The sequence below is a fragment of the Myotis yumanensis genome, unplaced genomic scaffold, assembly GCF_028538775.1.
Source record: "Myotis yumanensis isolate MYYU_CA2020_CCGP unplaced genomic scaffold, mMyoYum1.0.hap1 SCAF_3, whole genome shotgun sequence".
Classification (NCBI taxonomy): domain Eukaryota; kingdom Metazoa; phylum Chordata; class Mammalia; order Chiroptera; family Vespertilionidae; genus Myotis; species Myotis yumanensis.
The window spans coordinates 207809924-207835244 of NW_027223754.1; the positions used below are offsets into that span (position 1 = coordinate 207809924).

The following is a 25321-nucleotide window of genomic DNA, read 5'->3' on the forward strand; positions in this document are numbered from 1 at the left end:
GGGCGCCCCGAGTGGGAGGGGTGTCTGTCGGGATCGCTGCGGGGAGGGGCGGTGGGGTGTCGGCTGGGGGTGGGGGTGGGGGTCCGCGTTTGGGGGCGGAGCCGGCGCTGGGTGGGGCGCCAGGCCGCCGCCCCCTCGCCGCTCCGGGCGGCGGGCGGGACCCAGGCCGGCGGGACGCGGCGCCCGGCCGGCCCACAGCGCGGGGAGCGGCGGCGAGTAGGCGGCGGCCGGCCGGGCTGGTCCGGGCAGGTCCGGGCCGGGAGCCGGAGCCGAGCCGGGACCCGCGCCCGAGCCGAGCGAGGACAGCAGGCCCGGCCCCGCCTCCTCCCCGCCCTGCGCCCGCCGGTCGCGCCGGAGTTCGGAGCCGCGCCGGGCAGGGCCGCGCCGCCGCCGGTCCTCGGTCCTCGGTCCTCCGTCCGCGGCGAAGCCTGATCGCGGCGCCCGGGGCCGGGCCGAGCCCGCGCGGCGCATGGCGGGGCCGCGGGGCGCGCTGCTGGCCTGGTGCCGCCGCCAGTGCGAGGGCTACCGCGGCGTGGACGTCCGCGACCTGAGCGGCTCCTTCCGGGACGGCCTGGCCTTCTGCGCCATCCTGCACCGGCACCGGCCCGACCTGCTGTGAGTGCGCGGGCCCCCCGCCCCTCTGTGACGCGGCCGCCGGGGGGGGGGCAGGCGCCGCCCCCAGAGACCCAGACCCCGACCCACCGACGGGCCCCGACGCCCGTGGGGTCCCCGAGACCCCAGCCCGCCCCCCAGGGCCTCGGACCCCGCCCCTGGGCACCCCCACCGGCGCTCCGTTGCCTCCGCGGCGGGCGGTGGGGGTGGGGTGGGTGGCCCCGCCCACCAGGCACTGATTTCCGCCTCAGGGGCTCCCCCACCCCCAGGTCTCGGCTCTTTAAAGGGGGCACCGAGCCCTCTTTGGGGACCCTGTCTTTCCTGCAGTGGCACCCCTCGAATGGAGGCCTTTTCCCTCTTGGGGGGACCCCCTAGCTCTGAGTGCAGTGAACCTCACTTCTCTGACTCCCCCTGGCACGGAGGGAGGAGACCCTAGGGGACAGGGCTGGGCGAATGGAGAAAGGCCCCCCCCCCCCTTAGGACACAGACCTGCCTCGGAGCGTGCGCCCCAAGGTCCTGCTGACCTCAGGGGCGGGGGGGGCGCGTGGAGACGCAGAGTCTGACTGGCAGCCACCAGGGTATGAAATGTCTCCTTCCTCCTTGTCCCCAGCTGCCCTGCGAGGTTCTCATGGGAACATTTATTCAGGTCCCCCCTCCCCCAGAGCAGTGGACTTGGGGCTTCTGTCTCAGCTCCCTCTTCCTTGGGTCCTTGAACCTCTTCCATTCATTCATTCATTCATTCATTCATAAAACACTGAGTAAAGTTGATCTGGTGCCTGCCATTTCTGGTGCTGACAGCGCCCCCCAGCAAGGGTGCCCGATCGGGGGCAGGGTCCAGAGTCTGTGTCTGCTCCACCCCCAGACCTGTCTCCCCAAGGACAGCACCTGAGAGGGCTTTGAGGGAGGAGGGAGGGGGGGAAGGGTGCCTCAAGGATCCGCTGGGCTGGCGCATGCACTTCGTTTACTCTGTGCCACGTGGTGCAGTGTCTGTGGGTGGAGGGTCGGGCCTGGAGGAGAGGACTTTGGGGGTGTGGATGCAGAAGTGAACAAGGTGAGGTGGAGACAGACGTAGGTGGGCCCTGCCTGCTGGGGGGTGCGTGACAACTGCACGAATAGAGGCTGGGTGCTCAGGAGAGGGGGCTTGAAGGACGGAGAAGGGCACCCAGAAGGGAGGGGAGGGCTGGGAGGGGTCTTCTGTTTTGGCTGGGGGGCAGCCGGGGAGGCGGGAGGCAGGGGTGAAGGGACTTGGGTATCACACGGTGCAGGCTGCTCGGTCTGTGCTCAGTGCCATGTCCCAGGTGTCCCTTGGGTAAATCACCCCCCCCACCCCCCCAGGCATCAGCTCCCTCATCTGTAAAGTGGGGTTGACAAGAAGACTGACCTCACAGGCTTGTTGTGAAGATTAAATGAGGAAATGAGCATTCAGTGAACAGTTACTATAAGTAGTGTTATTAGGAGGTTCGGGGATGATGAAAGTGTCTTATTCCTTCATTTATCCAACAAGTAGTGACAGAGTTACTACTCCGCTGGGCACTGTGCCTGGGAATGGAGATAGCAACCAACTAACAAAGAGACAAACCCCGCACCGTCTCCCACGCCTCCGGGAGTAACAGATGCGGACGCAGGGGTAATCATTCCCCGTGGGAAGTGCTCTCTCAGGGATGGGAAGGCCTCCCAGATATCACAGTTTCCAAGGAGACAGCAGGAGCCAGGTCAGGGTGTTCTGGGCAGAGGGGACCCCTGAGCAGAGGAGGTGCAGGTAGCGCTGCTGGGGACCATGGCGCATGGTAGGCGGGCCCGGGGAGTGGCTGGGCCAGAGTGCTTAGGGCAGTGATGGCGAACCTATGACACTTCTGACACTCGAACTCATTTTTTTTGGTTGATTTTTCTTTGTTAAATGGCATTTAAATATATAAAATAAATATAAAAAATATAAGCCTTTGTTTTACTATGGTTGCAAATATCAAAAAATTTGTATATGTGACACGGCACCAGAGTGAAGTTAGGGTTTTTCAAAATGCTGACACGCCGAGCTCAAAAGGTTCCCTATCACTGGCTTAGGGCCTCTGGCTGCCTCAGGAGGGTGCACAGGGCCGTGGGAGCCATGATGGTTTTCAGCAGGGGAGGGATGTGGCCGGAGTTGGTGTGGAATGGAGGGCGGCTCCCCTCCTGAGAAGAGATCTAGGATCTCACCCAGGCGTTCACTTGCAAGGCAGGCCAGTGTTGGGGCTGCCAGCCCATTGCACAGGACAAAAACTGAGGCCCAGTCCCACCTCAGGCACAGAGAGGACCTCCATGAGAGTAGGGCCTGGCAAGCAGCATCTTGAAGTAGCTCCTGGCGCTGTGGGCCCTGCCTCTGAGGGGGGCGGGCTCTGCTGCCATGTTCATTCTCTCTTCCTCCAATCCAGGCACCTTTAAGCTCCCTGGAGGGCAGACACCATGTGGGTTTCATTTCTGTGCCCTTCATCTCTCCCAGAGCCAAATACAACTTCCCGGGCCTTTGAAAGTCGCAAAAAATCTGTTACCCAAGCCCAGATGGTGATTAGAGACAGAGATGGGGGTAGGGGGAGAGGCTGGAGGAAGAACTGTAGTGTCTTGCGGGCCTTTACAGTTTTTACGCTGCTTCCAGGATGTCTTCATTCAACAAACATTTATTGAGTGCCTACTGAGTACCGGAACCTATGTACCAGGTAGAGTGTTGGCGACACAGGGGGAATAAAAGCCCACCTTCCTAAGAACACTGCTGGGGAGACTGGAAGAAGTGGCCGAGACAAGCCGCTTTGCCTCATTTGGTCCGGGAACAAGCCTTTGTCTTGGGGGCTTCTGCTGGTGCCCCCTCACCCCCTTCACAGCATCACAGACCAGGAGGCTGAGGGTTAGGAGGTCACATTGCTTGCTAAGGGTCATGCTCTTAGGCAGTGGCAAAGCTAGGGGAGTTAGGGACCCAGCTGAGGGGAGAAGAAAGTAGCCTGGCCAGGGGGTGGCAAAAGGGGGCTGAAGCTCATACACAGCCACCTCCCTTCTGTCCAGTCCATCCAACCTTGGGGCACCTCCCTTCCGGGGTTCTCAGCTAACTGTACCTGGACTCTGCCTGGAGAGGCTAGGGGTCGGAGGGCCAGGGGAGGGTCATGCTTGCCCTCTCCCTGGTCTGTGAGGCCTGCCCTCCCCACCAGCCCGGAGGAGCAGAGCCCCGGCCGGGGCCTGGGAGGACGTGCTGCCTGCTCCAGCCTCTGACCACTGCATCGGGCAGTCAGGCTGCAGTTTTCAGCCATAGAAGGGCAACGACTTGGGCGGTGCACCCAGGAGGCCGCCAGCAAGAAGGCTGGGCTGCCTCCACCGGTGTCAGCCACTCTAGCAGCCTGGAGCCGGGAGGGGGCGAGGGGGATAAATAAAGCCAGCAGGCTGGCCAGCTGTCCCCTCCAGGGTCCCCCAGGCCGGCCCTGCTGCCTCTCACCTGTCTCAGCTTAGAAACTGGGAAAGCCTTCGCCGCTCCCCCAGGAGACGGGGCCCCGGAGTGGCCCAGCAGGGCAGCCAGCTGGCCAGTGCCTGCCTGCCAGCCGCTCCGGAGGCTGTTCTGTTTCCAGTCCAGTTCAGACTTGTTCTGGTCCTGGCCCCGTTAAGAAGCAGCCATCCTCGGGCTGGGCTGGGATTCAGCATGTTGGTGTGGCTTCTCCAGGTTTGAGACGTGCAGTACGAGGACCAGGAATGTGGGTTCCCGGGGCCGGCTGGCTTCCCCTCTGCGGGCCTCAGTGTTCTCATCTGAAACGGGGTAAACAGGCAGAGTTGAAAACAATGTAAATTCAAGACAGGAGCTCCGCACAGCACTGGCGCGAGGTCCTCGATCCACGGATGTCCCTGTTTTTACAAGTATTTGTCCTGGGCTGGCCAGGATGTGGCTTCCTGGGGAAGGGCATCCTGATTCGCAGTGAGGTCAGGGATCTTCAGCCTGGAAGCTTGCACTTGAGCCCTACCCCTTCGAGTGATCTGCATCCTCCGCGTGGGTGCCAGGAGCTCAGCCTGTGCCCCCACCGGAAGGCTCAGTCCTCCAGGCATGTGCTGTTGCCTCAGTTTCCTCCTGGCCAGTCCACAGACCCCTCCCCTTGGGATGAGGTCACCCCGCCTGCCCCTTCCTTTGTCCAGTCGCCTCATCAGTGCTCCTCCTCCCCTTTGCCTCTTGCAGAGATTTTGATTCACTTTCCAAGGACAATGTCTTCGAGAATAACCGTTTGGTGAGTCCTCAGATGGATGAAAGCACAAGAGGCTGTGGGGCTGGGCTGGGGTGGGGCTGGATGGGGGTGGGTAAGGGTCTTGCAGGGCAGGAGCTGTGGGAGGGGCTGCCTTGCACTGGGGCCCTGGCTGCTCCTTTCCCCACCCCTGCTCCCCTCTGGCCTGCTTGTCCCTGGAGCACCAGGCCATCATGTGGGTTCAGAGCTGAGGGGAGCTCATGCCCACCCCTGCCCTGGTACCCTCATCCCACTGACGGGCGCCCACTAACCCTGCCTCCTCCCCCCACCCCTGCACCTGTTCCCACCTAGGCCTTTGAAGTGGCCGAGAAGGAGCTGGGCATCCCTGCTCTACTGGACCCCAATGACATGGTCTCCATGAGGGTCCCCGACTGCCTCAGCATCATGACCTACGTGTCCCAGTATTACAACCACTTCGCCAGCCATGGCCAAGGTGAGAGGGGGCAGCCCTTCAGGCAGGCTGGCCCTGGGGCTGGGGCTGGGGCTGGGGCTGCGGCTGGGGCTGGGGCTGGGGCTGGGGCTGGGGCTGGGGCTGGGGCTGGGGCTGCGGCTGGGGCTGGGGCTGGGGCTGGGGCTGGGGCTGCGGCTGCGGCTGGGGCTGGGGCTGGGGCTGGGGATGGATGGTAGTTTTCTGCTCTGCAAACAGTCAGCTGGGGAGGCAGCCCATCACCCATTCACTGGATCGTTCGTTCACTCATTGAAATGCCCTTTGCTGGGGTATAGCTGTGACCAGGTCTCTGCCCCCCGGAGCGCCCAGTCTGGTGGCGGGGACAGATAACAAACACAGCGACCCATAACTGAGCAAAATCATATGAGAGGAGACAAAGCGGGTGGGGGGGGTAGGGGGGGCTTCCCGCTGTCTAAGTTCACCTCTCTCCACCCACCCCACTTCCTGTTAGCAGACACTTCCCTGGGGTTTTTCCTCCAGCAGGGAAGTGACCCTGTGGGCTGCTGTGCAGCATCTTCCCTAGAAGTGACCTTCAGGGCCTGAGAACTGGGAGGCTGGGGAGTTGGGGGTTCCCCAGGGTACAGGGGTACTTCTCTGCTCTGAGTCAGGTCACTGTGGCAGCGACAGAGCCTCCTGCCTGGAAAATCCCCATGCAGGAATCTCCTGGAGCAACTGGCCCAGAGAGGGGAAGCCAGGAGCCCAAGGTCACACAGCAGGAAAGCAGAGAGGCTGGGTGGAGAATACAGGTGTCCGGACTCCTGCTCTGGGTCACTTCTGGGTCCTGAGTCGGGGCCGGGGGGAGGGAGGGGGAGAAGGGCGGGCGGGGAGGGGGCGCCTTGCCCCCCCCCCCCCCCCCCCGCCCGCTTTAGCCCCGCCTCCTGTCTGCTGTCCATGTGGACAACCCCAGCCCATCTTTACAGAAGTGTCTGTAAAGTCAGGTCTTTTTTTCCTTTTTAAAAGTAAAGCATGTTTACTGTAGACAAGTCAGGACACAGAAAAGGACATCAAAATTAAAATAATCTGTTACTCCCCTTCCCGAGATATTGCTAGGGATTAATATTATACTTGAACAAATAGCATGGTATGTATTGTAGTAGAAATCAAATGAAAAAGATTTCTTCACCACTGAGTCGTTGGTGAGAGGCAAATAGGGTGGAAATTGAGAGCGTGGACTCAAAACGTTTTATCTGCCATTTACTCTCTGGGTGACAGTGGGCCACCACGGTCACCCCTCTGCCTCAGTTTCCCCTGGCGGTGGGGTAAGAATAGCACCCACCTCGCAGGGTTGATGTGAGGAGTAAACGAGGAAACGTAAACCTGGGTGTGGCTCTTATTTAGGACTCAAGGTTAGTGTCATTATGACGTCTTTGTTCCGTCGGTTAGAATTTAGCTGACTTACCTAGAATCACAATTTGGTCCTGTGTTCTGGAAGGTTTCCTGTCGAAACCCCCAGGCTCGCTCTACTGAGCTCTTCTTCTGGGGAGCTGTGGGGTGGGTGAGGTGGGTGGGGGGCCGTCGATCCTACTGTTGGTGGTCCTGGGTCCTCACCCGGCATCCTGGGGGTGAGGGCGCCCCGGTGGCCCAGCTCCCTGAGCTGTGCCTGGGCCTGCGGGGATGCTTGTTGCTAAAAGCACAGCTTGTACTTTTCATATAACTTGGCCCCTAAATGCAAACCATTTTTATCCCACCTGCTGCTCAACCAGAGGAAACCCAGCGATGTGTGCCAACCCTGGAGGCAAAGCTGGCTGTCAGACTACCCCAGATGGGCCCGTGCTGTACTTTCTGGGCGAATGGGGGGGATTTCAACAGTGCTTTTGACTGGCCTGGACTCTCACCGGGCTGGGCAACCTTGAACCCGGCCCTGGCTGAGACACTGAAGTGCCGTGCTGATGCTCAGCTTGTGCCAGGCTCTGTGGGTGCCAGTGACCCTGGGCACATCAGCTGCCCCCTGACCTCCAGGAGCCGCAGCCTGGTCTGGAGCCAGCGTGTGAGTCCAGGACGCCCAGCATCTGGGGAGTCGGAGGAGGGGCTCCAGCCCACAGGGTGGCAAAGGCAGGTCATCAGGAGAAAGTCCAGCTTCTCAGTGGCCCTGAGGTCCTCCCCACAGTTAGCCTGAGCCACTCGCTGCCCCAGTCTCTTGTGCTTCTTGAACACCTCACATTCGTTTTGTTTTTTAATGTTTTTATTGACTCATGAGAGAGAGAGAAGGGGAGAGGGATAGAGATAGAAACATCATTGATCGGCTGCCTCCTGCACACCGAGCCTGAAACTGGGGCATGTGCCCTGACCGGGAATGGAACCCGTGACCTCCTGGCTCAGGGGTCAGCGCCAACCCTGAGCCTCACCAGCCTGCACATCACGTCTTGTGCTGCTCAGTCTTTCTTCGTGGTGACCCTCCGGCCCCAAACCCCATTGTCTGTCCCATTCCTTCCACCCCCAGCACGTGCTTTCCGACTGATCCTCTAATCTTCACATTCTGCCTCTAAGCAGCCTGCCCGGCTTTACCTACTCCAGGTGCTCGTGTCGCCCCTGCCCCCTGTTCAACACAAGACTGTGGCCACAATATCGCGATGACTCCTCTCTGTCCCCTGCAGACCGTCTCTATTCACAGCCGGATAGCTCCAGCACTTATTCGTGTAACAGATATCTATGGAGCGCCTACTGTGTGCCAGGCACTGTGCTAGGGAGAGAGCTGAGAATGAAACAGACTCACAGAGCTTGCAGTCTAATGGATGAGGGGCGGGTGAGAGGGGTGAGAGACATAATGTCAGGAGAGTCCAGTAAGGAAGCAAAGTAAGGTAATGGGATGAAAGCGATGGGAATAGGAAGTGGTCAGGGAGGCCCTCTCGGAGGAGGTGACGTTTGAGCTAAGCCTTGAACAAGGAGGAGGAGGAGGCCATGTGAAGCTCTGGGGAGGAATGTTCCAGGCAGGAGGGCAGCAGGCTTCCAAAATTTTTTACCACGATTCATGGTAAGAAATACAGTTCCCATCACAGTCTGAGTTCATGCACACATATGTAACTGAAACAAGTTTCAGGAAATGATTCTTCCCCTTGCACATGTGATGCACACAGATACTTTCTATTCTGTTTCATCTTTTTTGTTGTTGTTAATCTTCACCAGAGGATATTTTTCCATTGATTTTTAGGGAGAGTGGAAGAGAGAGGGAAAGACAGAGAGAAACATCGATGTGAGAGAAACACACACCCATTGGTTGCCTCCTGCATGCACCCTGACCAGGGCCGGGGAGGAGCCTGCAACTGAGGTACGTGCCCTTGACTGGAATCGAACCCTGGACCCTTCGGTCCACAGGCCAATGCTCGATCCACTGAGCCAAACTGGCTAGGGTTTTTTTTTTATATATATACTTTTATTGATTTCAGAGAAGAAGAGAGAAGGAGAGAGATATAGAAACATCAATGATGAGAGAGAATCATCGATCGGCTGCCTCCCACATGCCTCACACTGGGGATCAAGCCCGAAATCCAGGGAATCGAACCCTGACCTTCTGGTTCCTAGGTCGACGCTCATTGAGCCATACCAGCCAGGCTGTTTCATCTTTGAAATGTGCTAGTTGCAGTCCACAGAATTGATTTCAGGGTCCATTAATGGACGGCGACCTGAAGTTTGGTCATTTTAGACCACAGTAGGAGCTTGGGTCTTTTTAAATTGTCATACAGTAAAATGGACTTTTTAATACAGTTCTCTGAATTGGGGGTGTTTATGTCAATCCCTGGGTACAAAGTGGGTGCTTAGTGAATATTTGCTTAAGGAATGAAGGAGGAGGATGTTGGAGGAGGCTGGGTGGGGTGGGTGGGTTTCTCTGGTGTGAGGGACAGCAGGAAGGTTCTGGGCCGCGGCTGCCCGCAGGGGCGTCGGGTAGGGCAGCTCCTTGCTGGCCCCAGGGAGCCAGCCCTGTTCCCTTCTTTTCCTTCCCTCCAGCCCCAGTGCCCCGGGAAGGGGGAGGAAGCTCCCCGTCCTGCCATGGGCTGGGCACTGTTAGTTCTGTGATTGTGCGGTTGCCTCTGCACACGGCCCCTGGGCGAGCAGCTTGCATTTGGGACTTGGCTTGGACGTGGAGGTGTCCGCTGGTCGGTGTGAAGGGGGAGCCTGCCCTGGTCCCGCTGCACTGGGACCGAAGGTGATGTCTGCGGAGCTCAAACCTTCGGCCAGGTTGTGGCCTCCTGGAAGCCCAGCGTCTCCACCTGCCTCAGGTCTGTTTTCCGTCCCTTTGCAGCCGGTGTCTCACCACCCGGAAAGGGCCCGTCACCCTCCTCCCCGCCATCCACTCCAGTGGAACCAGAAGAGAGGGCTCAGGTAGGCAGATGCCTGGGTGGGCGGGTGGGGCGGGTGAGAGGGTCGGTGGGCAGGGACAGCGGGCATTGCAGTGCTCAGAGGACACTTGGACCTTTCCCCCTGGCTTTGGGAGTGGAGTCTCAGAGGCCAGGCCTGGGGGCGGGCACAGGGCAGCCCACGTTGGGCCTGACGGGATTTAATATACTTGCTGGGCGAGACAGCTTTTCACCTCCCTGATGGTTCTGTTTAACCCTCTACCAACCCTGGAGGTGGCTATTATGTGTCCTGATATACAGACAGGCTTGCTCAAGGTCACAGAGCTTAGAAGGAGAGAAACTGGGAGTTAAGTCTGCTGGGGCTCTAGGAGGGAGGCAGGGAAGACAGGCGAGGGCAGTCACCCTGGGCCAGCCTGCAGGGTAGGAGCCGCTCTCTGGGCCGTAGTGTCCTTGCACCCTGTCCCCCTCCAGGGCTCTGACGAAGCACGTTAGTACTCAGCAGGTGTCCACAGTGCACATGGGGGGCAGCGGCCATTAGAGGGACTAGGATGGCTGGTGACCATGCCCCCACCCCCAATCTGCCCGCCCTGTTCCCCGCAGGGCGAGGAGCTTGCCTCAGGTCACCTGACGGAGCAGGGCGCCCACCGGACCCCCAGCAGCGTGTGCGCAGCCTGCGGGCAGCACGTGCACCTGGTGCAGCGGTACCTGGCCGAGGGCAAGCTGTACCACCGGCACTGCTTCCGGTGAGTGGCGGGGGCCTGGCCGGGCCTCGACCCCGGCACCCCAGTAGCAGGGAGGGAACTTCCGTGGTTCAGCACCACCGTGGGGGACACCTTGGTGGGCTCTCCTTACGGAGCATCCTGCTTGTCTCCCTTTCCTGGGGAGCAACTAAGGCCTCCGAGGGGAGACCTGCTCATCGGGTCATTAGAGGCCGGAGCGGGCTGGAGCCCAGGGTTCTGCCCCGGGCGGCGCTCTTGGAGGTGAACCGCCCATGATGTTTTAGGACAGTGGTCGGCAAACCGCGGCTCGCGAGCCACGTGCGGCTCTTTGGCCCCTTGAGTGTGGCTCTTCCACAAAATACCACGTGCGGGCGCGCACGTACAGTGCGATTGAAACTTCGTGGTCCATGCGCAGAAGTCGGTTTTCGGAAAGGAGATAGACGGAACAAGTATACAGGACGAGTGTGGATGGGAGAGTTGGAAGGGGTCGACCTCAGCGAACGTACCTCAATCAGATTGAGGACGTTTTTAGCAAAGGCCAGCTTAGGAGTACCCTAATTAAGTTAATAACAATGTACCTACCTATATAGTTTAAGTTTACAAAATTTGGCTCTCAAAAGAAATTTCAATCGTTGTACTGTTGGTATTTGGCTCTGTTGACTAATGAGTTTGCTGACCACTGTTTTAGGAGCACAATCTGCTTTAAGGCCACTGGGGAGAAAGTGGCCTTAAAATATCACAATAACAACTTGCTTTCTGTGTACAACTCCCAGTGGAAGCCAGGTTTAAAGAGAATGGAATAAGAGGCAAGGAAAATACAAATAATTTAGAAAATATATGATACAAGAGAGAAATCAGAAAAGGAAATTGAAGAGTCAAGGGAGCTGGTGATTGACAGTTGCCGAATGCTCTGTGTGTGTGTGTGAGATGGGTGTGCGGTGTGTGTATGTGTGTGTGTGTATGTGGTGTGTCTGTGTATGTGATGTGTTTGTTTATGTGTGTGGTGTGTGTGTCTGTGTGGTGTGTGTGTGGGGTGTGTGTGTCTGTGTGGTGTGTGTATGGTGTGTGTGGCGGCTGCACCTGGAACCTGGGACCTGACTCCAGGACTGAGGGTCACGGGGGGAACACTTGGGGAGCCATCACACCCACGTCAGGGCAGTGTTTATAAACTTTTTACAGCATTCCCCCCCCACCCCCGCCCCAGTAAGAAATCCACTTGACATTGTGACCAGGTGTGAACACATACCTGAAGTGAAGCTTGTATAAGTAGAGGCACAACTGGAATAAGAGTCGAGTGCGACCCGCTCTGACATGTATTCGGTGCCGTTTTCTTCTCTCCATAAAACAACAGAACGAACAGCCTGCTGGCTGAGAACCGCCGAGTCCGTCCTGAGCCCTAGTGGCGGCCGTGCTCACTGGACGGTCCCTCTGGGGGAAACGTTGCTTCCTCTTGCAGCACAAACGGAATGTGTTTCACAGTTTCTGTTGCTGATTTCACGTGGTTTTATTGTTCTGCTGCGATCCTGACAGTTACCATTTTCCTTTTCCTCTGGGAAGTCCAGGGCATTGAGGCAGGATCTGGCTGGCATTTGGGAGGAGGGGGAGGGGAGAGCTTTGGTGCTGGAGGAGGGGCGGCTGCACGCTGGGCCGGGCTGCCTGGTCAAGCTCAATGCCCATCCCCTTCTCCCTGCAGGTGTCGGCAGTGCTCCAGCACCCTCATCCCCGGGGCCTACCGGGCTGGGCCTGAGGAGGGCACCTTCGTGTGTGCGGAGCACTGTCCCAGGCTGGGCCCGGGTGGGCGGGGGGCCAAGCCCCGGTCCCCACCACAGCCAAAGCGACAGCCAGGAGAAGGAAAGAAAGCCGCAGAAGAAGCCAAGGATGTGGAGGGAGGCGGCCCCAGCCCTAGGGCGGCTGCAGCGGCGGAGGCCCGGCCCCAGATCCCCACCAAACCCTGCATTCTGGACAAACCACAGGATCTGGCCAGCCCCCAGGCCGGCCGCCCCATGCCCGCCCCCAGGAAGACCTTGGAGAGCACAGCCCCGGCACCCTCTGTGCCCCCGATGCCCTCCGTGCCCCCGACGCCCTGGCCCCGGTCCAGCCTGCAGCCTGAGAACTTGGTGGAGCAGGGAGGTGGCAGCCTGGTGAACGGTGAGCAGGGTCCCGCTGGGACTGTGGTGTTTCAATGGACACGTGCCCTGGGCGTGTTGCTGGGGCCTGTGTGTGTGTATGTCTGTGTATGTGTGTTTGTGTGTATCTGTGTGTATGTGTGTGTGTGTCTGTGTGTGTCTGTGTGTGTGGGTGACTGTGTTTCCAAGGTCATTCAGGCCACAAACAGTGACTGAGGCCGCGGGCACAGCTTGAACAAAGCAGATGCCTGCATATGGGGCCCCGGGCTGCCCATGCTGTGTGTGTTGGGGTGTTTGTGTTCTTTCGTGAGTCTTGTGTGCTTCAGTTTCGGGGTGTCGAGCAAGTGCGCACGGTGTGTGCCTGTGTCCCGACTGCATCCGGGACTCTGTGCCCGGCCAGTTGACATACTCCATCAGGTGATCTCCCTCTCAGGCCAGCCCATGTCCTTGTCCGACGTCTGACCGGGGAGTGCTCAGGGGCGGGGACAGGCCTGGGTGTGTCTCTGGTCAGGTGGGCCCCCGGGGGGCTCTGTTCAAGGCCCTGATTGCAGGACTTTCCCAGATGACCTGCCTGGCTCCATGAGCTCACGCAGGCAGGGCTCCTGGGCATCTCCGATGTGCTGGGCGACCTTCTCACCTGCTCAGGGAAGGCGGTCAGGCGAGGAGGGCCCGTGGGTCTGGGGCAGAGGCTCCCTCTGGCTGTTCGGTTCTGTTCTGAGCTGGGCATTGGGACAAGATGGTGCTCACCTGTGTGTGCCTTTGTGGTGTAGCCATTCTCCAGGGGTACCCGGGCACAGGCGGGTTCAGTAGAGCCTGAAGTCTGTTGGGAGGAGCAGCGGGGCTGCTGTGGGTTCATGGAGGCATTGGGGTCAGGAGGCCTCCAGGAGGAGGTGGTGCTGGGTGCGTGGAGACGTTTCCCGTCCACACGGGCAGTGTCTGAGGGCACTGGGTCCCCCTTCTCAACTGAAATGCAAATGGGGTCTCAGCTGCCCTGTCCTTTCCCTTCGACCTACTCTGCCTGTCCCCTCTGGGGCTTATCTAATCTCCCTGAGCCCTGGGGTGGGAGGTGCGAGTGTGCGGGTGAGGTTGCCATGGCCACCTGGAGCCCGTGACCTGCCAGGTAGGAAGGAAGGGCACTCCGTGGTGAGGCGGTCACTCTGGCTGGCGACCCGGCTGCCTCACTGCGCTGCCCAGCCCACGGCGGCCATGAAGGCCTGCCTCACCCTCCTTTCCCATCTAGGAAGGCTGCACGAGCCCCCCGTCCCCAAGCCGAGAGGGACGCCCAAGCTGTCAGAGAGGTACGCCGGCCCCGGGAGGCTCTCGGGCCCTGGTGGTGGGGATGGGGGGCTCCTGGGACCCACTCTATACCCCCCAAGCATGGCAGGGTTCATCTCTGGGTGGGGAAGGAGTGCTGTGCCCACATCCCTTCCCCCGAGGCTCCCCGGGGGCCCCTGACCTGTGGGCAGCAGTGCCAGGTGGAGTCACCCACCTCTGCAGTCCCCTCGCCTCCCCTCGCCTCTGCTGCCTTTGTGACGGGGGCGGCCTGGGCCGGCTCACTGAGCTGGGAGGATTGGCAGGCAGGTGTAGGAAAGGCCGGCACAGCGCAGCCGTGTACCTGGCTCAGCTCTTCCACCAGGGACCCTGCGTCCCCGGTGAGGACACCTGGGATGTCCCCTGTGGTGTGGCAGCCACAAGAGTAGCTAGGACTCGGCAAGCACTTGCTGCGGGCCAGTGCGGTGCCCGCTGGACCCTTCCCATGATCTGTGGGGGAGGCTCCCTGCTGGCCCTTGTCCCGGGTGGGAGGCGGTGCAGAGGCCAGGCGACTTTCTGTGTCACAGAGGGAGCCCCTGTGGGTCTTTCCTGGGCTGGGCTGTGTGGCCTGAAGGTTCACCCCCTCTGGGCCTCTAGGGGTCCAGGGGGATGTGACTGTCATAGTCCGTGTCAGCCTGCGGCCCAGACTGGCCTCACCGTGCTGGGGGCGGGAGGGGAGGAAGCGCCGTTTCTCATCCGTCCTCTTGGAGATGGACTCCGCGCTGTGCAGAGAGGAGGGTGCTGCCCCTTCCCTCCTGAGGGTTCCTGCCTCCCGCCCGACAGGACGCCCGCCCCCAGGAAGGACCCTCCCTGGATCGCACTGGTCCAGGCAGAGCCAAAGAAGAAGCCAGCCCCTCTGCCTCCGAGCAGCAGCCCCCGGCCGCCAAGCCGGGACAGCAGGCGGGTGGAGAATGGAGGCGAGGAGGCGGCCCCCAGGAGCCCGGCGGCGGCTGGCCTGGAGCCCAAGCCCTACAACCCCTTTGAAGAGGAGGAGGCAGAGGAGGTGGAGGAGCCCCCTGCTGCACCCAGTCAGGCCACCAGCCCTGCCCAGGCCCAGCCGGAGCCCACACCCAAGTCTCTGCACCCCTGGTACGGCATCACCCCCACCAGCAGCCCCAAGACCAAGAAGCGCCCCGCCCCCCGGGCACCCAGCGCATCCCCGCTCGGTGAGTGCGGTCCCTGGAAGCTGTCCCGACAGTCGGAACTCGGGTCAGGGCCGGGAGCGGGTGTGGTTCAGCAGGATTCCTCTCAGCCAGGTGCCAGGTGGTTCACCTGTGTCCCCTCATTTATCCTGGAGCTAACCTGTGAGAGAGGTACCCTACCCCCATTCGCAGGTGGGGAAACCGAGGCACAGAGAGGGTAAGTGATTTGCCCAGGTCCTCACAACATTTAAGCAGCGGAGGCAAGATTTGAATCCAGGCCCTAGACTCTACGTTTAGCTCTGTGGCCCCCTCGCAGGTCTGCTGTGAGAGTTCTCAGGTGCAGTGTTGAGCGTAGCTTTGGCTCCTGGGAAAGCGCATGGCAGGGCTTAGCTGGCCTCTCTAGTGACAGCCTCGCCAGTCACTCCCCTCCGGGCGCCGCTGACAGCCTCGGGCTCGGACCTGGCTGTGTGACTCAGCCCTTGTGACTTTGAGCAGTTCCTTCCCTGTGTCTGTCCCCGTCTGCTCATCCGGGAGCTGGTAGTGGTGGGCGCATGCCCTCTGCCAGCGCTCCCGCCCCTCCAGGCACCGGCTGGCAGTCTGCTTAGCCCTGGGCCCAGTCACCTTCCACCGTGGCTGGGGGCCGGCTGCCTCTGAGACCTCAGGGGAGTCCCTCAGACTGGGGGGCCTAGAGCGGGTTGGAGATGATCAGAGGCTGGTGGTCTGGGGTCCCCACTCTGGCCCTGCTGGAGCCCTGAGACCCCCTAACTGAGCCAAGTGGAGGTGGTGGGCGGTGTGGGACGCAGACAATGAGACGAGCTCTGAGGCAGACTCACTGGGTTCACCCCCAGCTGTTGCCGGGCAGTGCCTTCGCGCTGCACCTGCTGCCTTATATGCAGATGACGACACTTTGAGGCGTATTTCAGTGGTGGAGGCAGAGCCTGGCCCAGAGCTGGCCGCCGCTCCTGCTGCCTCCCTCCCTCCCCTGCTCCTGATGGAGCCTCGCTTTCCGTGTTGTCTGCGCCTCCCCTCCCCTGGCAGGTTTGCCTTTTTATTTAAGGCTAAAATTTTTATTTATTTTCCCCCCTGTTTATTTCATTTTTGTTTGTTTGTTTTCAGATTTGCCTTTTAAACTTGGCCTGGGTTGGGTCAGATATGGGAGGGGAAGTGGAGGTGGTAGCCGTGCTGGGTCAGAACGTGAGAGGCGGGTCCTCGGGGCCGGGCTCCATGTGGACGTGGAAGGACATGGTGGCCGAGGCCACCCGCAGGCCTGTGGAGAGAGGGACCGTGTTAGGCGTGGCGCCCACTTGCTCATCTGTTTGTACAGCTCTCCACGCCTCCCGCCTCTCACACTCGGAGCCGCCCTCGGCCACCCCGTCGCCGGCCCTCAGTGTGGAGAGCCTGTCGTCCGAGGGCGCCAGCCAGCCCACCGGCGGGGACCTCCTGGAGCCGCCGGTTGTGCCCAAGAGCTCCTCAGAGCCTGCTGTCCACGCTCCAGGCACCCCCGGGACCTCTGCCAGCCTCTCTGCCGGCTCCTCCCTGTCCTCCTCTGGGGAGCTGGCACAGCCCACCCCAGACCGGACGCCTCAAGCCAGCCCTGGCCTCGCCCCCAATACGAGGGGCAGCTCGGGTGCCCAGCCAGCCAAGCCCTGCAGTGGCGCTGCCCCCACCCCACTCTTGTTGGTGGGAGACAAGGTCCCCATGCCTTTGCCTGGCACCTCCTCCCCGCAGCTCCAGGTAAAGGTGAGTGCCTCACCCTCGCCCAGAAGCTGGCCTGTCAGTGATGGGGTCTGGTCTCAGGACAGGAGTGTCCGTGGCTGTCCATCTTTGCTGGCCTTTTACTTCTTGACTGACCTGGCCGTGTCCATTTACCCATTCGCCACCCCATTCGCTGAGGCACAGATCCATCTGTCTGTCGTTCGTCCATCGGCCAGACCTCCCGTCCATTTCTTCACCTGTCCACCCGCCTGGCCTGTAGGCATTGATGCATTCAGGCACCTGCTTACCTGCCTATCCATACACTTCTCCCTCCGGGATCCACTCACCCAGCCACCATCCATCCGCACGTCCTCCTGTCCACCCTTCTGCTCCCTGAGGCCCTCCTAAGCCCGTCCTGCACTCCGTCTCCTTTTGGGGGTGGAGTGGGCATGAGGTGACCATCCCAGGGAGCTCTTGACCTTTGTGGGCTGTCTGCACACTTGTTTCACTCCCACGCCAAGAACGGGGGGTCACCAGGGGTCAGGACAGTCCTCTGGGCACCTAGTTCCTGAGGGGCCTCTCCTGCAGCCACAGCCCCTCTGGGCCACCAGGTTCTGATCGTCCACTTTCCCCCCACACTCTGAGCTCTCTGAAGGCCAAGGCTGGTCCAGCCCCCAGGGAAGTGGCAGGACGGCTCCTATGGGGCCCCTGTGGTCCTGGTCTGACCTGACAGAGGACAAGGCTGGGGAGGCAGCTGAGCTATTGGTCCAGCCTCTGCCCATGTGCCTCTCAGGCATTTAACCTTCCCTGACCTCCGCCAAGGCTGCCTGTCCAGCTCTGCCACCCACCTGCTGACCCTGGAGAAGGCCGCCCTGCCCCTTCTCTGGCCCCGCCCCTTCTCTAGGCCTCAGCGGCTCTGAGAAGCCCCAGGGTTCCTCGGTGGAGGTGGGGGAGGGGGTGAGTTTAGGCCGCTCCCTTTAAACACCCTCTTGGTGTGAAGGAATTGTGTCTGAGAAAAGGCTGAGGACCCCCGAGGGGCTGGGGTTTCAGGCTGTTTGGCGCTGCTGAGCCCCTCGGGGTGCGACTGTGGGGAGAGGAGGTAGAGTCCCAAGTGGGCTTCCTTTTGAGGCATCCCCACACCCTAACCCCAAGGGTAGGAGAGGATGGCAGAGGCACTGTGGGCAGCAGAGGGGGTCTTGGGTGGGTGCTGCCCTGCAGGAACCATACCTGCCTCCCTGCCGTGCCTGGACTCGGAGCAGCTACCCCTGAGGGAACCTCTCCCCGGGCTGCACAGGGGGTGAGCAGGCCCCCTGCCTCCTCAGCTGCTGGAGAAACACTCGGGGAACACGCCACAGCCCGTGAGGCCTCTCCATGGGGCCCTGATGACCCCTCTGTTTCCAGGGGCTGGGGAAGTGGTTGGAGGTGCAAGGGCTGCTGGCTGTGCTGGGAGGGGGGGGGGGGGTGGGGGGGGGGAGAGTGAGAGAGAGAGAGAGAGAGAGACTCTCTCTGGTGCACGAAGGGCCAGCGGGGAGAGGGTTCTTTCCTGGGCAGGCGGGAGTGCTCTCCACCACCTGCTGGACAGATGCAAGGAGGTGCTGAGGGCGGGGGGCAGGGGGATGGAGAGGATCCCCTGCTTTTGTACTTCCCGCACGCTGGGCGGGAGCAGTGCCTCTGAGCCTGGGAGTCCTCGCTGGGGAAGGGGCGGTTATGAGGCCTGAATGAGCTACGACAGCTCTGTTGGCCCTAAACTCCCAAGACCTGACCACTGCCCCAGGGCTGGATGGCTGCCCGCCTTGCCCTGAAACAGATGCTCAGCCTGGCTTGGGCCCTTGGGAAGTGCATGACCTTGAGCCTATTACTTAACCTCTCTGACCTTGAGTTTTAGCTGTAAAGTGGGCATCACAATACCCACTGTGAAAGCATATGTACGAGCTCCAGGGCAGCAGCCGCACTGGGCGGTGGGGAATGGGAGGTGTGTTGGATGACTGAGGGCCTCAGAGACTGAATGCTGGGAGATGCCTCTCTGCGGGGATGGGGTGGGGGTGGAGGTGGGGGGCTCCCTGCCCCGGGGCCAGCCTGCTTTCCAAAGTCCCACTGCTCCCTTCCCAGACTTACCCTCTGTCGTGTCACCTGCCTTTAGTCTTCCTGCAAGGAGAATCCTTTTAACCGGAAGGCGTCACCCACAGCGTCCCCAGCCCCAAAGAAAGCCACCAAAGGACCCAAGCCAGCGAGGCCACCTGCCCCGGGACACGGCTTCCCGCTCATCAAGCGCAAGGTACCAGCTGGGAGCTCCAGGCTGCCGGGCCCAGCCCTCCGTGGCAGCCGCAGGCTCCCCGTGGGGCACTGGGGAGGATGGGCTGCCTGGGCAGCTGCGCCCAGATGTTGGAGAGGGGCGCGTGGGTGGTCCAGCTGGAAGGTTAACTTGAGAGATTTTGAGCAGATCAGCTGTTTGCAAGCAGGAGCAATGGGTGGTGCCTCTAGCTCGTTACTAAGAGTAGCTCAAGGATCAAAGCACTCACGTGACTTCTAGTAAGATGGACCAGTGTTCTCCAGTGTACCTCTAGAGCAGTGATGGCGAACCTATGACACCTCTGACACGCGAACTCATTTTTTTGGTTGATTTTTCTTTGTTAAATGGCATTTAAATATATAAAATAAATATCAAAAATATAAGTCTTTGTTTTACTATGGTTGCAAATATCAAAAAATGTCTATATGTGACACGGCACCAGAGTTAAGTTAGGGTATTTCAAAAGGCTGACACGCCGAGCTCAAAAGGTTCGCCATCACTGCTCTATAGCAAGGCCACCCACACTGGGATATCGCCTAGGGAGTGGCAGAGGAGGGGCAGGCCTGCCAGGAGAGGCGGGAAGTTGTGCCTCCCTCTGCGTGTGCCCATTGGTGCTGGGGCCAGGGGCATGGAGCAGCTGTGTCTGTGCCCACAGCAACCCTTCCCCACCCTGGGTGCTGCACAGGGCGTGGGATGGCGCCCGGGCCCTGGGCCTGTGGCGGCCAGTGCTGGCCCGAGAGCGTGAAGCTCCTGGCAGCAGGCAGGGCCGGGGGGCTATTCCTCAGGTGACCGGGTGCTGTCGGGCAGGTCCAGGCTGACCAGTACATCCCCGAGGAGGACATCCACCGGGAGGTGGACGCCATCGAGCGCCAGCTGGACGCCCTGGAGCTCCGTGGGGTGCTGCTGGAGGAGAAGCTGCGAGGCGGGGTGAATGGTGCGAGAGCTGCGGGAGGGAGGGCCGGCGGGCGGGCGTGGGGCGGCGGGTGCCGCTCTCGCTGAGGCCGGGCCCTGCTGCCAGCCCCGGCCTCAGTGGGATCTGGTTGCAGAGGGCCGTGAGGACGACATGCTGGTGGACTGGTTCAAGCTCATCCACGAGAAGCACCTGCTGGTGCGGCGGGAGTCCGAGCTCATCTACGTGTGAGTCCTCCCGCCCGCGGCCCCCGCTCCCGCCCCGGGACCCGTACGGGAGGGACTCCCCGCCTTCCTCCCGCATCACCCACAGTACAGGCCAGGCCGCCTTGCGTGGGGCCGAAGTCTCAGTCGTCTTATTCCCACCCTCCAGCTTCAAGCAGCAGAACCTGGAGCAGCGCCAGGCCGACGTGGAGTATGAGCTCAGGTGCCTCCTCAACAAGCCAGGTGAGTGCACCACCCAGGCCTGGCACACGGGAGCCGGCCCCGTCCTTCCCCTCCAGGCTGGGCAGTGGACAGACAGCGCCCTGAAGGGGACACATGGACTCTGGGAACAGGGCCGGGGAGAGGGCTGGGAGGCGCCGTCTGGGTTGCATCAGGTTATAAACAGGCTGAGCCAGCAGGGGAGTGTGGACACATGTTGTCGGAGATGACTGGCCCACAGAGCACCAAGCTCAGGAACAGACACCTGTGGCTGCCCCCCTCCTGGGACGTGTGGGGGGGCGGATTCCCCGGGGGCGGGGCTCAGGCTCCAGAGCCCAGGGCTGCTCTGATGAGTGGATGACAGCAGCTCCGGGCTCATGCCTTCAGCCTGGAGCAAGCATGTCAAACTCTCAGCAGGACCTGCCCCGCACTGGGAGGGAGAGGGAGGGATCCCCTGCACAGCGTGACTCAGGATGACTGGGAGGGAGGGGCAGGACCGGCTCAGGATGGTGGACGGGCAGCTGGAGGGTCGGGGGTGGAGGCAGACCATCCTGTGTTTTGCTGCTAATGTGCTGGGGGCGGGGCCTCCCAGAGCCTCAGTGGCTTCAGGTGTCAGACAGGATGAGGGTACCTACCTCACAGGGTGTTCTTGGGGCCAGGTGACAGTGGGTGTGGAAATACTATGTGGCCCCTGCAGGGCGGAAATGATGGTTATTAAGTGGCTGAGCTGGGGTCCGTGGCTGTGACATGGGAGCCGCAGCTGCAGGCCCAGAGGCCCAGGGATTGTGGAGTGTTTAGAGCGGGAGCCAGGGCTCTGACCACTTCCTGTGGCCCAGGTGTGGCACCGTCATTTCCACCAACAGTTGAGCCAGAGAGGTGGAGCCTTGCCCATGGATGGTGGACCTGGGCTTCTACCTGTGTCTCTGACCTGGGCCCGACCCTGTAGACACAGCCCTTCCTCTCCATTGACTGGGGAAGTTGGGAGGTGGGATGAGACTTGGAGGCAGGAGTGTCCCTGGGAGAGTAGTCACTCCCAAATCTCAGGGAAGGCTAAGGCGTGGCCACCCTGAAGGGAGCCACAGCGACACCCTGTGGTCAGAGTGGGTACAGCACCTGTATGCCCGGCCAGCCTGGCTCTGGCCTTACTGTGTTGCTTCTCCAGCCCTCTGCATGGTGACAGCACATCCTAGCTTTGTCACCTGTCCCCAAGGTTGCTTTGGTGGGTGGGACTGGTTTATAAGGCCCCAAGTGGGTTGGAGCCCCATAGATACCATAAGGGCTGCAGATGGTGAGTGTCAGGTTGCCCAGGTTCAAATACGGGCTCCATCCTTGCTGTGTGACACTGGTCACGGTCTTGACTTCCCTGAACCTCAGCTTCCCCCCATGGAGATTGGTGACATAATTTACCCGGGCTCCAGATCTGGGAAGTGGCAGAGTAGGACTTGAACTGGGGGACTTGAAGCCCGAGCTGTCCCCAGAACTGTGAGGGCCACCTGCTCCTGCCTTGTGCGAGGTGAAGTGGAAGGGGCAGGTGTGGAGGGAAGGCCCACGTGGGCGCCCATCCCTGGGGGCCTGTGGGCTGGGTGGGAGGATCCTGAGGGGCAGGTGGGCCCCTGACGTGGTCCGTGAGGATTCTTGAGAGGAGACTGGAGGAGCAGCAGGTGCATGGCTGGGCTCCCTGCCCCAGGGTCCCCTCTAGTCTGCCCTCCTTCATGGCATTAATGTTCCAATAAGCCACGTGGGTCAGCGGGCTTCTCCTGCACGAGGACCCTGGGACTCCCTGTTCTTTCTCCACCCCTGCTCCCCTGGCCAGCCGCCTTGGGTGATTCTCAGAGGCCCAGCCCCATCCTGCCTCCTCCGAGAAACCACTGTGAACATTTGTGAATGAACGAATGCGCGGAAGCAGGAGGCCGTCTGCATGCGCTGGTCTCTGGTCTCTGTGCTTAGAGCAGGTGCTGTGCTGGCCTCCTGAGCCCCACGGGTGGTGTTTCTGGTAGGCAGCCCCGTAACCTTGGTCGCTTCTATAATGACCTTCATCTTTCCCAACACGTGGACTCCCCACCCATCTGCTCCTCCGTCCTGGCCTCTGGCATAGGGCTGGCCCGAACTCAGCACTTAGGGGTTGCTGCCTGGCTTCCTGGGAAGGCAGGGGGGTTTCCCACCACTCACACCCCCAACTTTTCTCCTTGGGCAGAAAAGGACTGGACAGAGGAGGACCGGGGCCGGGAGAAGGTGCTGATGGAGGAGATGGTGACCCTCATCGAGCAGCGCAACGCCATTGTCAACTGCCTGGATGAGGACCGGCAGAGGTGACCAGGCTGGTCAGGGCTCTCTGGGGGGTCCTGGGGGGAGGGCTCAGAGCAGGCGGGCCAGCCCTGCCCTCACTGGGCGACCCCAGGGCACCCTTGTTCACCTTGGGGGAGTCGGAGGCTGGAAGGGACTGGGATTTTCTGGTCCTTCCTCCTGTGGGACACTCAGCTTCCCTTTCTCGTTTCAGGGAGGAAGAGGAAGATAAGATGTTGGAAGCCATGATTAAGAAGAAAGGTGAGGCCCCTCCATGGCCCCGGCCCCTTTGAACTCCAGGTTGAACAGCGGGGTGGAGTGGGCACTACAGGGATGGCACGTGCCAACTCCCAGTTCTGTTTTGTTGGGAAGCCGTGTGTGGCGAGGCAGGCGGCCTGTGGCCAGGAAGGCCGGCCTGGCCTTGGAGGGTGGGTGTGGCTGCCCGGTGCCCACAGGGAGCACCGGTGTGCTGTGAGCATTTTCCCAGCGTGGTTTACCGAGCTCTGCCTTCCTCCCGGAGAGCTGCAGCTGGTCTTAGAAGTCTGTGGACTCCAATAGCAGTACCTTCCAGCAATAAGGCAGGGCCTGCGGCGGTTAAGGGAGCACTGAGCGGCCAGTCAGGAGACCTGGGTTTAATCTTAGTTCCACTGTGACTCATGTTGTGGCCTTGCGGCTGCGTCTGGACTCCGGTCAGACTGCTGGGCTTCCAGTCGCTCTGGTGCGTATTAGGGGGGGACTTGAGCCTGAGTCTCCTGGCCTGCAGAGGCCCCGCCTCCCAGGTGTATGCTGAGGATACTGGGAAATGTGTGGGCAGCACTTCGCCAGGGCCTGGCATCTACAGAGAGCTCGGTTGGTGCTAGTCCGTTGCAAACCCACATTTTCTCGTCTGTCTATAAAGTCGGGGCACGGAGAGATGATTTCTGAGGTTCCTTCCAGCTGAGTCAGTGTTTGTGTTGTAACCCACGGAGCTGTGAGCACCGGCCTAGGAATCAGCCTTTTAAAGATAAACGGACGCCATACTTCAGACACCGCACATTCCTCTATCCCGGATCCTTGCCCCAACCCTGGGAGAGAATATGGTTCCCGTTCTGTAGGCAAAGAACCAGAGGCTGAGGGCGGAGTGACGTGCCCAGGGCTCCCGGGAGGAGGTGCCGGCCTCTGTCACAACCCTCCCCTCCCCTCCCCTCCCCTCCCCCACGTTGTTGAGGCTCCCCTCTCTCTCCGGCAGAGTTCCAGAAAGAGGCTGAATCCGAGGGCAGCAAGAAGGGGAAGTTCAAGAAGGTGAAGGTGCTGAAGCTGCTGGGAAATAAGCGTGACGCCAAGAGCAAGTCCCCCGGGGACAAGAGCTGACAGCGAGGGGCCTTCCACCCCGTGGCTCAGCCTGTCCGGGCTGGTTCCTGTGACTCCGATGCTGTGTCAGACCCAAGGAGCAAGCAGGGTCCAGGCTCCAGGGTCCTGGGTCCGGGGAGCCGCGCACACCTGCCCCTCGTCCCGCCCAGCCTGGCTGTGACGGCAGCTCCTGGGTCCTCCTTCTGGGTCACGTCCAGACGGGATTCTTTGCTGTTAAAGTTCGGACCTGAGGGTCCTTCCCCCACGAGGTGTGCGCCCGGCCTCCTGCCTCTAGGGCCCTGCTCCTCGCAGGCAGAGAGCCGGGCTTGGCTGCCTGGCTGCTTCCTGCCCGGCCGGCCCCGGCCTGGCCCAGTTCCTGTCTTCCTCGCCGGGCAGGTGGCCCGAGTCCGCTTCTCCTCCCTCGGAAGCCCTATTTATGAAGCCTCCATGTTGCTCGGTGACTGTGTCCTCAGCCAGGAGTGGGGCTGATGGACGAAACCCTCTCTGTCTCTGAGTTCCAGGAGGCGCTTCCCTCGTTCCTTGCTCTGTAGGAACCTCACAGGATGGGCTGTGATGGCTGCACTGGGGATCTGGGGGCCCGAAGCTGAGTCTCCCCACAAGGGTCTCGGAGGCAGGCTCGGTGGCAGCTCCCTGATCGGCTGAGGGGTCTGCTTGGTGTAGGTGCTAATCCCGGTCTCTAACACACTGTAGTCTGAGGCCCCATGGAGGCTCACCCCGCCCCCCGGGGGGGAGGGCCCGTTCCTGCGTGTGGTCATCACCAGTCTGTCTGTCTCCTCACACTCCTGTTGCTTGTTCTCCCCGACTTATTCCCACCAAAGGACTGACCGCCTCTCCCCCCACTGGGAGGAGCGATGGGGACCAGGCCTTTCCCCAGGGACTGTGCCAGCAGCTCTTGTTCGAAGCACTGTGGCAATAAGCTAGTTCTGGGACCCCAGGCCCCTTCCCTCAGCTCGCCTCTGGGGAAGATCTCTCTGTATTCACTCCAACAATGAATGGAGACCCCTTCATTGCCGTGCCCTGCAGCCTTGGGCGCTGTGCCCTTGGCCAGTCTGCCTTCTTTCCCGGTGCCTCCGGTGCCTGGCCTCACTGGTGGCCCAGGAAGCGTGTAGGGGCTCTGGTCCTCACTGCCCGCCCTCGGGCGCGACTCCCTTGCTCTGGAGGGGGAGGTGGCTCCCGTCTGGCCCGGAGCCCTGGCAGTCCTCTTCCTCATGTGCCTGTTGCCCTGGGACCGGGTCACCGACTCCAGGGCCTTTCGGGGGCCAGGACGCAGGAACCGGGCTGGGGTGCCTCAGTGTCAGGAGACTTGGGTGGTGGGGACTACCGTGGCCATTGCCCAGTGTCGTCAGATCTTTCCATTTTTCAAAAGAAGCTAGAAATCCAGATTGTGTGTGTGTGTGTAATTTGTAATGTTGGCAACTAATCTGAAATTAAATCGAGGGCAGGCTGAATGTATCCTGGGTTCTCCGGTTTGCTGCCT

The 25321-nt window shown here is 60.9% G+C and overlaps 1 protein-coding gene across 2 annotated transcripts; it reads left to right on the top strand.

The window, feature by feature from the left end:
* Positions 1-296: 296 nt before the first annotated feature.
* On the top strand, positions 297-25296 carry MICALL1 (MICAL like 1). Of its 2 annotated transcripts, none has more exons than XM_070411091.1 (16): positions 297-615; positions 4793-4841; positions 5148-5289; positions 9542-9621; positions 10197-10339; positions 12009-12463; positions 13682-13739; positions 14536-14918; positions 16219-16634; positions 18730-18864; positions 19687-19813; positions 19926-20016; positions 20162-20235; positions 22406-22520; positions 22709-22755; positions 23723-25296. In XM_070411091.1, the coding sequence occupies exons 1-16, from the start codon at positions 470-472 to the stop codon at positions 23842-23844; spliced, it is 2583 nt and encodes an 860-aa protein (XP_070267192.1). In that variant the 5' UTR covers positions 297-469; the 3' UTR covers positions 23845-25296. The 2 variants fall into 2 exon arrangements, with proteins under 2 accessions (XP_070267192.1, XP_070267193.1); XM_070411092.1 differs by lacking the exon at positions 297-615 and adding an exon at positions 3038-3302.
* The last annotated feature ends 25 nt before the right edge of the window (positions 25297-25321 follow it).

Excerpts from the sequence above, each read along its gene's own strand:
- MICALL1 (XM_070411091.1), top strand. The coding sequence starts at position 470 with ATGGCGGGGCCGCGGGGCGCGCTGCTGGCCTGGTGCCGCCGCCAGTGC. Across the intron at positions 10,340-12,008 it reads TACCACCGGCACTGCTTCCG|GTGTCGGCAGTGCTCCAGCA; the intron begins GTGAGTGGCGGG and ends TTCTCCCTGCAG. Across the intron at positions 18,865-19,686 it reads TCCCGCTCATCAAGCGCAAG|GTCCAGGCTGACCAGTACAT; the intron begins GTACCAGCTGGG and ends GCTGTCGGGCAG.